Consider the following 12,099-nt stretch of genomic DNA (forward strand, 5'->3'; position numbering starts at 1 on the left):
TTTTTCCCACTTCTCCCCCCTCCCTGGTATTTCTTTAATTGATTAAGTAAGGTTCATATTCACCAGGTAGTATAAAGGTCAAAATGTTACGGGAACCAGAGGAAAGTGATAGAGAAGGTCTTTCTGAGGATGACAGCTCTGCCTTGTAATACACTGCTCTTTCTCATGGGAGTGGGTGGGAAGCCTGCCTAAATTTCCTCTTCCTGTCCTGCCAAATTCCCCAAATTGCATAACTGTGTATTCTCCTTACACAGTGGTACCCTTGGCATCCCTAGTAAATCTGCAGGGAAGCAGTGAAGCAGCTGGAAGCTTGAAGATGGACCAAAATTGGTAGAGGACAGACTTGGTTAGCCAAATTAAAAAAAACAAATCCAAACCCACAAACTGAATTTACTAACTCTCCCATGTAAAACAGACCAACACAACACAGATTTAATAACATACACTATTTTGTTCTAAATACACTCCATCTAGGAAAAATAAGTTTATCGATATAAGCAAAGGACCCGTGGGGAGTTCATCAGTTCAATTTCAAGTCACAAGATGTGTTTTACTTGGCTTTGGAGCCTTCTTCTACAAGATTAATGTGGAACTGCTGAAATACAAACTGACAAAAAGACATATTTTTACTGGTTGGTGCTTATTCCTCTCTGCCATTATTTTCACTGGGAGACCTCATCGCTGCCTTCCCCATCACCCCTGCCCTAGACTGATAGGAGTAAGAAGTACTTCTTGGCTTCTGGGAGGAAATAAAAAAATGACTACTGGAAGAGCAGCATGACCAATGTATCTCATAAAGATACAACCCTAAAGACTTTTGCTTTGTCATTACACTGAATCAGAAGAGAAGAATTTGGGCTTCCTTGGAGGGGAGTATTAAACTTGGCTATCCTGGGATAGGTTTTGCCTGAATGTGGAGGGGAAAGTTTACCTCCTTTGGAAAAATATTTATGCTTCTCAAAAGTTTTAGTAGCCAAATTCATTACTTCTGAAGCTTTGCTAGGCTTCACTGGAGACTACCATAGCTGTATATGCTGGCTGACTGTCATTAAAACAATAAAAAAACAAGTATACCTGAGGAGGTATCGGTAATCCTGCCTTAATTGTCTGTGTGCAGCACCTTAAAAAGGCTCAGTCCTGCCACTGGGATTGTTCGAGAGATTGGGCACTACTCAGCATGTGTAAGGGTGAGAGAATCTGGCTCCAAATGGTTTCTTTTTCTCTCCTTGCTACAGGAACTGGAAAAGACAAGGGTGTGTGGGCGGGCCTGGAGTCCCTCCAAGGAAAGTGTGAGGCCTTGGGCAAAACAAATCCATCAGGTCTCTCATTTCTTCCAAATATAGGTCTGTTCTGAGAAATAGCCAGACTCAAGCCTAAACTCCACATTCAACTGTTTCAGAGGGAATACATGAAAAAGACCCTATGGCCTACAGAGTCCATCTATAGAAAATATTTTGATAGCTCTTCCGCTCTGGTATTATCTTCCACTTAAAAAGAAAGAAAAAGAAAACAGACAATACTGGAGCACATGGTTTAATTCTCACTGTAAAACAACTGATTGATGAAAATAATACTTCTGAAACAATCTGTTGTGAGCTATCAAGCATTTTTGCCTATGCACCAATTGGCAGGAAGTAGACAGATAAATTATTACAATATGTAACAAACTAAATTGCTCTGAAAAAAAAATTGAATTTGTGTGTGAGTGTGTGTGTGTGTAGGATAAGTAGAATTAAATCCATGAAATTATGCTGAGAGATCATCCTCCATCACAGCAGAAATATACTGGAAGCAAAGGAACTTACTTCAGCTTTGCCCCTGTTTGTATCTCTAGCAAAACTGAGTTTATGATAGGAAAGCAGAACAGAAGAATCCTGGACATAAATATAAAAAATAAAAAAAAAAAAGAAGAGCTTAGGAAGGACGTTCTTGCTGTTGAAAGGAAGGGGTCTTATACCCATTTTTGCCAAGATAGTTTTGATTTTTTTCAGGCATCACAACATTTTAATAAAAATGGAGCAATTGCAGCAGCTCCCCATATCTTGGATACTTTATTACTGGGAAAGTTATTACTGTATTACATGGGAAAATTTTTTGAACTGCCTATAGACAATAATATTTAAGACACAAAATCCCATTAACTTTCAATAAGAAAGTTTCTTTAGAGCCAGGCATATGGACAAATTGCAGTGAGATAAGCTCCATATGAAGTAACAGCATGTGAATTGTTCTGTTGTGACTTTCTGTGTACATGCTCCTATCCCACAGTGACCAGTTAGGGCAGAGATGATGACTCTTTTTCCACCAAGAGCCAAACCACCTCACATTTACCTCAGAGTCCAGATCACATACATTGGCTGGATGGCCAGGCCCAGAGAGTGGTGGTAAATGGTGTTAAATCCAGCTGGAGGCCAGTTATAAGTGGGGTTCCCCAGGGCTCAGTGCTGGGTCCAGCCCTGTTCAACGTCTTTATCAATGACCTGGATGAAGGCATCGAGTGCACCCTTAGCAAGTTTGCAGACAACACTAAGCTGGGTGGAAGTGTCGATCTGCTGGAGGGTAGGGAGGCTCTGCAAAGGGATCTGAACAGGCTGGACCACTGGGCTGAGACCAATGGCATGAGGTTTAACAAGGCCAAATGCTGGGTCCTGCACTTGGGGCACAACAACCCTGTGCAGTGCTACAGACTAGAAGTCTGGCTAGAAAGATGCCTGGAGGAGTGGGACTTGGGGGTGTTGGTTGACAGCGACTGAACATGAGCCATTAGTGTGCCCAGGTGGCCAAGAAGGCCAATGGCATCTTGGCTTGTATCAGAAATGGTGTGACCAGCAGGTCCAGGGAGGTTATTCTCCCTCTGTACTCGGCACTGGTGAGACTGCTCCTTCAATACTGCGTTCAGTTCTGGGCCCCTCACCACAAGAAGGATGTTGAGACTCTGGAGCGAGTCTAGAGAAGAGCAATGAAGCTAATGAGGGGGCTGGAGAACAAGTCTTACAAGGAGCAGCTGAGGGACCAGTGTTTGTTTAGCCTGGAGAAGAGGCTGAGGGGAGACCTCATTGCTCTCTACAACTACCTGAAAGGAGGTTGTGGAGAGGAGGGAGCTGGCCTCTTCTCCCAAGTGACAGGGGACAGGACAAAAGGGAATAGCCTCAAGCTCCACCAGGGGAGGTTCAGGCTTGACATCAGGAAAAAAACTTTCACGGATAGGGTCACTGGGCACTGGAACCAGCTGCCCAGGGCAGTGGTTGAGTCACCTTCCCTGGAGGTGTTTAAGGGATGGGTGGGTGACGTGCTGAGGGGCATAATTTAGTGATTGATAGGAATGATTTGACTCGATGATCTGGTGGGTCTCTTCCAATCTGGTGACTCTGTGATTCTGTATGATTGGCTGTCAGTGGATAGTAGTGGACAAGCTTTGACACATGCTAAATATGCTTTTGAAAAAATAAGTAAAGCTGCTAAGCTGCACAGGAGTACTACCACCCAGCTTGAGCCACAAGATCCACATTGCCCCTGCTCATGCCATGCCTGTAACTTGCATTGACCCCAAACGCTTGTGCTGCTGCTGTGAGGAGAGGCAATCCTTCTTTGCACATGCCTCATCTTGTATTCCTGAACTAGTCTCTAGTTGTGGATAGTAGAGGAAGGAAGATGACACAAAACCCATGAAAGTCTGGAAAAGGCAGTTATGGGATTAATTCTGGGACATATTATCTGCAGACTGTAGTTAAATTTCAGACACATCTCAGACAGGAACTGGAAAGGAATGCAGGATGGGTTGGTACATGTATCTGGTACTGCTTCCATAGTAAGGCTACATGACTGCTAGTGGTTGGTCTTAGGTTTTACACTAGGTGTTCCATAGATTTTGCCTTTTGGTTATTACTACAATCACTATGACATCAATAAGAAACAAAGATTTTTAAAGGTTTCCAGGAGTACCTGAAATCCATGAAAAACAAATGGTATTCTATTTCTTAGAGGCTTCTTTGAAAATCCTCCTTTACACGCCCAGTTTCCTTCTTAGTATCCAAATTTCCCATTCAAATCAAGCATCCTTGTATGTGACAGAGACTCATACAAGAGTCTCTCCTTGTATGTGTCTGGAGTCTCAAATATGACAGGAAATTATTTTGCCATATTTGAAGGCTACTGAATGAAATGAGGATCTAAAAAATAAATAGTGAGCAGAAATAAAGGATTCCTCTTACAAACTCTTGTCTTCACACATTGTAGAAGAACCATTCATAGTTTGTGAGCACAATAACTAATACTAATTACTAGCAGAAATGAGCTGGCTGTAAGGACTGCTAACTGTAGACAGCTAGCCAATCTAAAAGATTGTGATCATGTTATTTAAGCTGCAAGTAAAGGACTGTGTAGCTATAGTGTCACTGTGTAATTTCGGAAAGATAACTTGAAAAGGTGGCAGGTGAATAAAAAAATACTTGTATGAGTCCAATGATAACAAATGAATACACTCCAAAACGTTGTAGCTAGTATCACCTACTAAAGGTTGAAGTAATTTGGTCTTGTTTGTCATTGAAACATACTCAACGAGGACTCATTAGTGTGGCTAAGTAAGCAGCCTAAATTGCATTGAAAAGATAAGCTTCACAGAACTGTTTTGTGCGTTAATAATTTTCACATGCAACTACAACTTCACCATTAAATCTTCAAGCACTGGAACCAGTTACAAGTATCTCTGTGGAGGTGAGATGTACTGCTTTAGTTTTAAGAAAGGTTTTCTAGGGCCAAGCAGGAGTTTTTCAATTCCTCTTTAATTTGACGCAGTGCCCTTTTGACTTTCTGAGGTGTGTTCATGACCTCTATGCTGCTGGTGAAGGGGTCGTAGTGCAGAGAAAAAGGCTTCTTTATCTTCATCATATAGTTTCTGGGGGGGGTGGGAAAGACAGAGCTATTAGTTCAGAAGCCATTTTCCTAAGTGTAGTACCTGCAGGAACTAATTTCTCAGTATGTAGGCATGGATTTATTGATGACCAGAGACTGCTGTGACACCTCCTTTCTTCCTATTATTCCTTCATGTTGTCTGGTGTGGTATATCCTCCCCACAGCTGAACCATCTGCAATCCAAAAGATCTGTAGTGTCCACTTTTCAGCATGGCTGGCTCATACCCGTCTGTGCTCTTACAGATCTACTTTAACACAATTCAGAGTTATTACAACCACAAGCTGAGGAATGCAAGAACACAGCATGTCTGCCACCTTCACTTCCAAGAAATAACCTGGAGTAGCTCTTTCTGCCTAAAATTTTAAAAACCTGTTGATACTAGGCATCCCAGGCTATTTTGCTGTCTCTATTAAAAGAAAAAACACAATCGCTTGCCATTTTTGACAATTTTTCCATTAAGTACATGCTGCTAGGAACCCCCTGTACTGATGCCGCCTTACATTTTCCATTCTGACAGATTCTTGTGCCTTCGGCTATTTTGAGCAGCTTTGGCTGCACAACTATCTTGAAAAAATGTATGAAAAAGATTCAAGTCTAAGAAGTGGCATATTCCTTGTCCTTGTACGTTCTTTTCAGGTTTGCCTGAGTCAAATGCTCTTAAAAGTCCTCTCTCTTTTGCTAGTGCGTTCTCAGCCACATTTTACCCACAAATATAATTTAATGCAAGCCTTCGGATTTGACATGAGGGACCTAATTTACCATTGCTATAACCCCAGCATATAATGCTTCTTGAGAAGAGATGGGGTAAGTAAGGAAGTCTGGCACAGGTTCTCTTCCTCTATAAATTCCTCATTTCAGCTCCTACATGCTCCCCGCTAGCTCCACAACCAGACTCCTTACTGCATAATCTTTACTGCATAACCTAACACAGTCAAAGAAATGCATTTAGAAACACCTCAAGCTAATGTGAAACAAGTTATTTAGGTTGCAGCCAGCTACTTTGTAGGAATTAGATTGCCTGCAAATGCTGATTCTGCATTCTTGTGCAGATATAATCAGAGGAGAAAGGCAATCTCGTTTTTAAGCCTCCTGAAGATCCATGATAAATCCTGAGACTGCTATAAGATTTCTGTGTGACCTTGGGTAAATCAGTTCTTCGTGACCTCCTGTGTGTACAGACTAGCACACAGGCACCCCAACTGTGGGATTGTGCTCCACTCTCACTATTTCAGAATTTATTACAGAAGTGGTCAAAATGAAGCATTGCTAAGATGAAGCATAGGGCAGGGCATAATGATATACAGTTATGATATTCTATGAAGCTTTTCTAAGATAAACAATTTCATGTTTAACTCCGTTGTAAAAAAGCCACAGTGCAGATCAAGCGTGCAGTGAGACAGCCTGGGATGGTTATCAGAGCAGTGGTATTTATGATTAGGATTCAAACCAGAGTGTCTCTCTCATTGAAAATAGACACACACACACACACACTTTACTTACTGAATCTTGGCCTTGGCATCTTCCAGATTTTCCGCTATGAAATAGACAGGCTGGAAGGCTTGATCCTGGTAGGGGTGAACTGCAGTCACTTCTGGATCAAAAGGCTTGTACTCTGGCTTGTTTGATAGAGCATACTTTGTAACAGGAACAACGCATGTTAGAGCAAGTGACACAGGTTAGAGAATGTGAATGAATATAGCAAAAATTAGCACCTACTGGGCTGTGAAATGCTCTTTGTAGACTAGTTCAAGGTAATATCAAGTCCTGTTCTTTCATAGGTGAAAGCTGCTTTTCATAATTAGCAATTAATAAACCAAATAATATATATTTTTTTTAAAAGAAGAGGAAGGAGGGAAGGAAGGAAGGAAGGAAGGAAGGAAGGAAGGAAGGAAGGAAGGAAGGAAGGAAGGAAGGAAGGAAGGAAGGAAGGAAGGAAGGAAGGAAGGAAGGAAGGAAGGAAGGAAGGAAGGAAGGAAGGAAGGAAAATATATTTCCTGTACTACAGTGATGTGCAGATAGGTACCATAGCTGCATTCTGAGACAGGGAAGGGAAAGCCTATGCCACCTCACAAAATCTGAGTATCTACAAGAAAAAATAATGTCACGCTGCTTTTTTTTCTACTAGTATCATAGAATATTCATAGTCCTATGTATTACTATTTCAAAGTCCCCAGCCCATGTCACTGCATTGAAGAACAGACAGAATGCTTCTAATATTTTCTGCTTAACTCCTATGTCAGCTTAGCAACCTAACAATTTCCTTGAAACCCAAGATAGAAACATGCACCACACTCTGTGTGTGTGTTTGTGTTTTGGTCCTGCAGGGGTTGTTCCGTATGTTTTTCTCAGGTGTTTCTAAAATGTCCCCTCAGGTAGGCAAAAGGAATGTGAAAGTCATTTATATCCACACTGCAGTCCGTAGGCACATCTATCATTTGTTTACACATATATAGACACTGGGCAGACCTTTAAACCAGCCAGCAAAAGAGCTGGTGACAATGTGGTTGCATAGGTATTGGCTTTGATTGTTTGTTTTGTGGACAAGGTCCTGGGAAAGCAGCTCAGGCTTAAAGTGAGTTCCTGCACAGTTTGTTTCAGAAACTCAAGTGAGGGTTTAAAGCTAGCTCAGCTTCAGTGACATTTGAACAGTACAGCAGGTGCACCTAAAAGCTGGTTTGGTTCTAATTGGCCACATTGGTGAGGGTCATAGCCACTTTGCTGCAGTGTCTTGGGGACCAACTAAAAGGAAAAAGGCAGCTCATCCCAGTCAACATTGGGACCTTTCTTTCCATATTTAGCCTCAGCAGTGGGTCCTATACACTTAGTGGTAGCCTTTTATTACGCACCCTTTCTTTGGGATCTGCCTATTTGTCTTTCCCTCTTCTTCCCCAGACTTCAGAAGGCTCTCTTCAATATTTTAGGATCCAAATGCTAACTCCCATACTGCTTGTAAATAACTGATAAGAGTGGGTGACACTGCACAAGACTTTAAGCTCAATCTGCTAACTGAAAAAACTCAGACATCAGCCTCGAGAAGAATTTTAGACATTTCACTGAACTGAGCCTGAACTCTCCATCACTGGAGTCCTGCTTTAACCAGTAGGCCAAGTTGCTACAGAACTGGTGCAGAAATTAATACAGAGTACTTTTTTTTTCAGAAAACAAAAAAATACGAGAACATAAAATGCTAAAAGGTGGTGTTCTTCCTGTTCTTCATTTGCAGTTTGTAACGATGAATAAACCTTTGAGAGTACTCATAGAGTCTAAGATGGATGGTATACACAAACATGAGGCTGCTCTTACAATCTTAGAAGCTCTGGGGACTAATGGGAAAAGATTTCAGAAACTCAAAACCTGACAGGAGTCCCGCTATACTGTCAGCATTGAGGTAGAACTGAAATCCTATTGATTTCAGTGGAAGTTCGAGTTGAAACCGGATGGCCTTAAAGGCCTCTACAAGTTAAGTACTTGTTGTGCTGCAAGAAAAGCATATGTAGCACTGAGCGTTGCCAGAAGTCTGGTATGAGCCATAAGCTTTTTATGTAGGACAGAGGCCAGCTGAGTGTTAACAGGAGAAGCATTTTGGCTCACGTAGAACAACTGACAGAATATAGTGAAATAAACAGTGCAATACCAAGAGCTGTTTGGGGAGGAATTCTTACAGTTCAGAGGAGGCAAGGTTGGCCAGCAGTCAGACCCATTGCAACTGTTCAGTTTAGACTTGGGTATGGTTATCCTGTTCCTTAAAAATAACTAGCTGCTATCACAGAATGATTTGTTAGACAACATGAATTCAAGTGCAAGTCTCATGCAGAGGGCATTTAGCTCTACATCTTATCTTCTTCCTTTCTCCCAGGTTACGCCCTGAGTTTGGGGAGAATCAGGTAGCCACGGAAAATAACTACCTGAAGCTTAGTTCAAACTGGTCAGAGTGGGTGCCGTGGAGAAGAAGGAAACATTATGAGGATTTCATAGTCAGGTTATATTTCCCTTGGTTAGTCACCCACCCATAGACAGTTGAGGCTGCAGCTCAGGGATTTTGCCATGTTCCTTGCTGATACTAACCTCTCACATAACATTAGTTGGATGTTCACCCTCTCCAGTTGGTTAGATGTTTGCAGCCAACTGCCTAGCCTTAGTAACTCCCACCTTTATTGCCTCCTCAGTAACTAAGTCATCCTGCTATTCTTGGTTCAGATGCCTTCAGTGATGAGGAAGCCCCTCCTTTGTGCAGGTTGTCACAGGGTGTCTCCTCTGTCGCATGAGCTGCAGTGAGACTGCCTGCACCAATAATGACAGTCAGCTAAAAGATATGGAAACAAGTTTGGCGCCTCCATGCACGATCCCATGCAGGGGCTGAAACTGAGAAAAATGGCAGAATGGACAATGGCTTTCTCCCAAGCAATGGCAAAACTTATCTAGAGCTTTCTCAAGAGGCAGTCTAAGACTGCAAAATGAGCTTTGCAAGAAACTGAAGGCTATCACGAGTTTCACTATCTTCCATTCTTCATCTTCTCTAACAAAACTGCTAGCCATTGCTGTATCTCAAAAAAAACTTTTCTACAAAATAGACACTGTACTACACGTATTTCACCTCTTCGGCCACAGAAGAAACAGTTGGTATATAATTTCAAGTTTTCAGCTTAGGCATAGGACATCAGTGCTTTACACTTCCACCATCTATACTGAAGTTAGAATCAGATGTTTATGCTGACTAGAATGATTAAATAGAAGCATTTCTATATTTCAGTTTTGTTCCAATTAAAAATGTGAGGTGGATCAGTCAGCCATAAAAGGAAACTTCAGCGTACAAGAGTTTTCAGATGCGCAAGGTAAGATGCACAGAACCTACTAAGCTGCTGTCCTAAAACTTACATAGTGATGAACTTGCTGAGCTCACACAAGGATTATGCAGGGCACATAGCAGTGTTACTGGTGAACTATTTGCTCATCTTCAAATTATCTTAAGTGTTATATGAAGGTAGATACACTTTTGGAAGGGAGGTAATTCTTCTTCATTTCCTAGTCAATATAAATGCAATCGCATGTAATTTCAGAAACATGATGGAAGAAGACCTAGGTGGAATCAGCTGTATGAAAAGTTTACCCAACAGCACTACCCAACAACACTGATGGTAAAAGTAATTACAAGAATCTGGCATTTGCCAACTTAAGGACAGTTACTACTTCCCTTGTAAATCTTAGAGACAGGGAATTTAAGATTTCTTGCCTACAACTCTAATCAAAAGCAGAAGAGCTTCTTGGTGTCTGCTGAAGAAAAGAGTAGAAAGAGATGAAAGAGAGCAGAAGTCTGGTACACTCAACTCCAACCACTAAAAATGAGCATTTCTGATGAAATTTTTACCTTCATCTGTAACAAAACTAAACAGAAAAAAGAGGTTCATCATGCAGATAGATCCTGTGGTACACATAACTACGAAAGCTACATAAGTATCAAAGATATGATTGCTTCTGCCCTGTAGTACCCTATTTATCAAGTAAATGCATTTGATTTAAAACTATAAAGTACTCAGGCAGGCAAGGTAAAATAAATCTTGCCTTGAACTGTGCTTTGATATTGGACCTCTTTAGTTTGACCAGGTAAATAAAAGAAAGCTTAGGTTTCCTTTTTCTTGTCTGTGAATCTGGCAAGTACTGAAGAATTCTCAGAAAAAGAGTTTCTTCAGCCTTTACTGAGGTGACATAGGTGTGTAAACTAAATGCATTGCACTGGAGCCTAATTTGTAGGGTAGTTCATTGATCTGCTATTCCAAAACAATACATTTCACTGTTCTACAGATGAGTGATGTGAAAGATCTGGGAAGGGACAACTCTCTGCATCCAACTCTCTGCAGGGACAACTCTCCATGGTGGGGGGGGCAACTATTCATGGTAAGCTTTCCATGGGGTCATCTCTCTGTGGGGATAATTGTCCACAATGAGCCATTATAGTTAGGCTTAGGTCTAGGGTTTGAGGTGTTCCACATAGAGTTGTCTCCATGGAAATTTATCCCCACATAGAGTTGTCCCTGCAGAGAGTTGGATGCAGAGAGTTGTCCTAGACCCTGATAATGCTAGCACACTTCTACTTGTGTTCATAAGCGATGAGGCACAAGATCAGGTTGCTATGTAGAAAGGAAGACATGCTTATTTATCTAGAGAGCTAATGGGCATGCAAACCTCTCAGCTTATCAAGAGAGAAAGCTTTGGAAGTCATGTACCACAAAGTTTGCTTTCAAAAGTCTCCAGACTGCAAGTGTTGGGAGAAAAACAGTGCTAAACTTGGCAGGTGGTAAAACGAAGGTTGATGTCTGGGAAAGTTTCCCTTTCTATATGTTAGCTCTCCACTGCCCCTCAGTTGGGACTCCCCTTATAAATGTCTTGAGATATGTTAACATGTTGTTTCTTCCTTCTGCTGATTGGCTGGGAAGCACTGACGTATATACCACTAGAAGAGTTTTGTAATACGTTTATTGTCATAATAATCCAACCATCTCCAGTTATGGGAGTCCAAGTCGTGCTAATCCAGCCATGGTTCCATGTGACTACATCATGTAGCTGGCCATTAGGATGTTGTGTATATGTGTTAAGCTTAAAATGGATCTCTCATGAAAAAAAAATGATTTCTGGCTAATAAAAATGCTTGCAAGGAGCACTTTTTATTCTCCCAACTAAGGGCTCTTACTAATGCTAAAAAATCATCCAGCTTCTGCATAACCTGAAGCAACTGATACCTTCTGATACCAGTGCACGGCTTTTACATTTAGAAACTGATCACTTACTCCAGTGTTCTGCAAAACTGAGGAGAAATTACTATCTCCCCTGTCAGTTGTTTTTCCGAAAGAGAGGAAACTCATAATTATTTTGTAAAGGTGCAGAGTCACTCTTTCTGCAGTCAATTGTCTAGGCAGAGCAGTATCAAACTTGTTCACGCAGACGTTTATCTACATAAAATTACTTTTTAAACATATTTAGGAATGTAAAATAACTAAAGCATTTTCTTTTTGTCAGTGTCCATCTATTTACAGTTTTCTTCGGACTTTATTTGGTCCAGTCAATTAGTGCCTTTCTGATGCAAACGTCAATGAATGTCAATGGCAGGGAGGGAGTAGCAGAGCTCATAATAGGCATAATACTGCCCTCTAGTGAGTAATTCAGAAAGGTACGTGATTTTTATGTCAGTCAAC

The 12,099-nt window shown here is 41.3% G+C and overlaps 1 protein-coding gene across 1 annotated transcript in view; it reads right to left on the reverse strand.

Moving 5' to 3' along the window:
* Nucleotides 1-4,132: 4,132 nt before the first annotated feature.
* Nucleotides 4,133-12,099, reverse strand: part of LOC138734989 (tyrosine 3-monooxygenase-like) — a 34,490-nt gene continuing 26,523 nt past the window's right edge. The window contains exons 11-12 of the mRNA XM_069883196.1: nt 6,413-6,546; nt 4,133-4,894 (exon numbers count right to left, since the gene is read on the reverse strand). Coding sequence (XP_069739297.1) covers nt 4,735-4,894; nt 6,413-6,546 — 294 coding nt within the window. The 3' untranslated portion in view covers nt 4,133-4,734. The remainder of the gene's footprint in view (nt 4,895-6,412; nt 6,547-12,099) is intronic.

Source organism: Phaenicophaeus curvirostris, chromosome 1 (genome assembly GCF_032191515.1).
Source record: "Phaenicophaeus curvirostris isolate KB17595 chromosome 1, BPBGC_Pcur_1.0, whole genome shotgun sequence".
Lineage (NCBI taxonomy): Eukaryota > Metazoa > Chordata > Aves > Cuculiformes > Cuculidae > Phaenicophaeus > Phaenicophaeus curvirostris.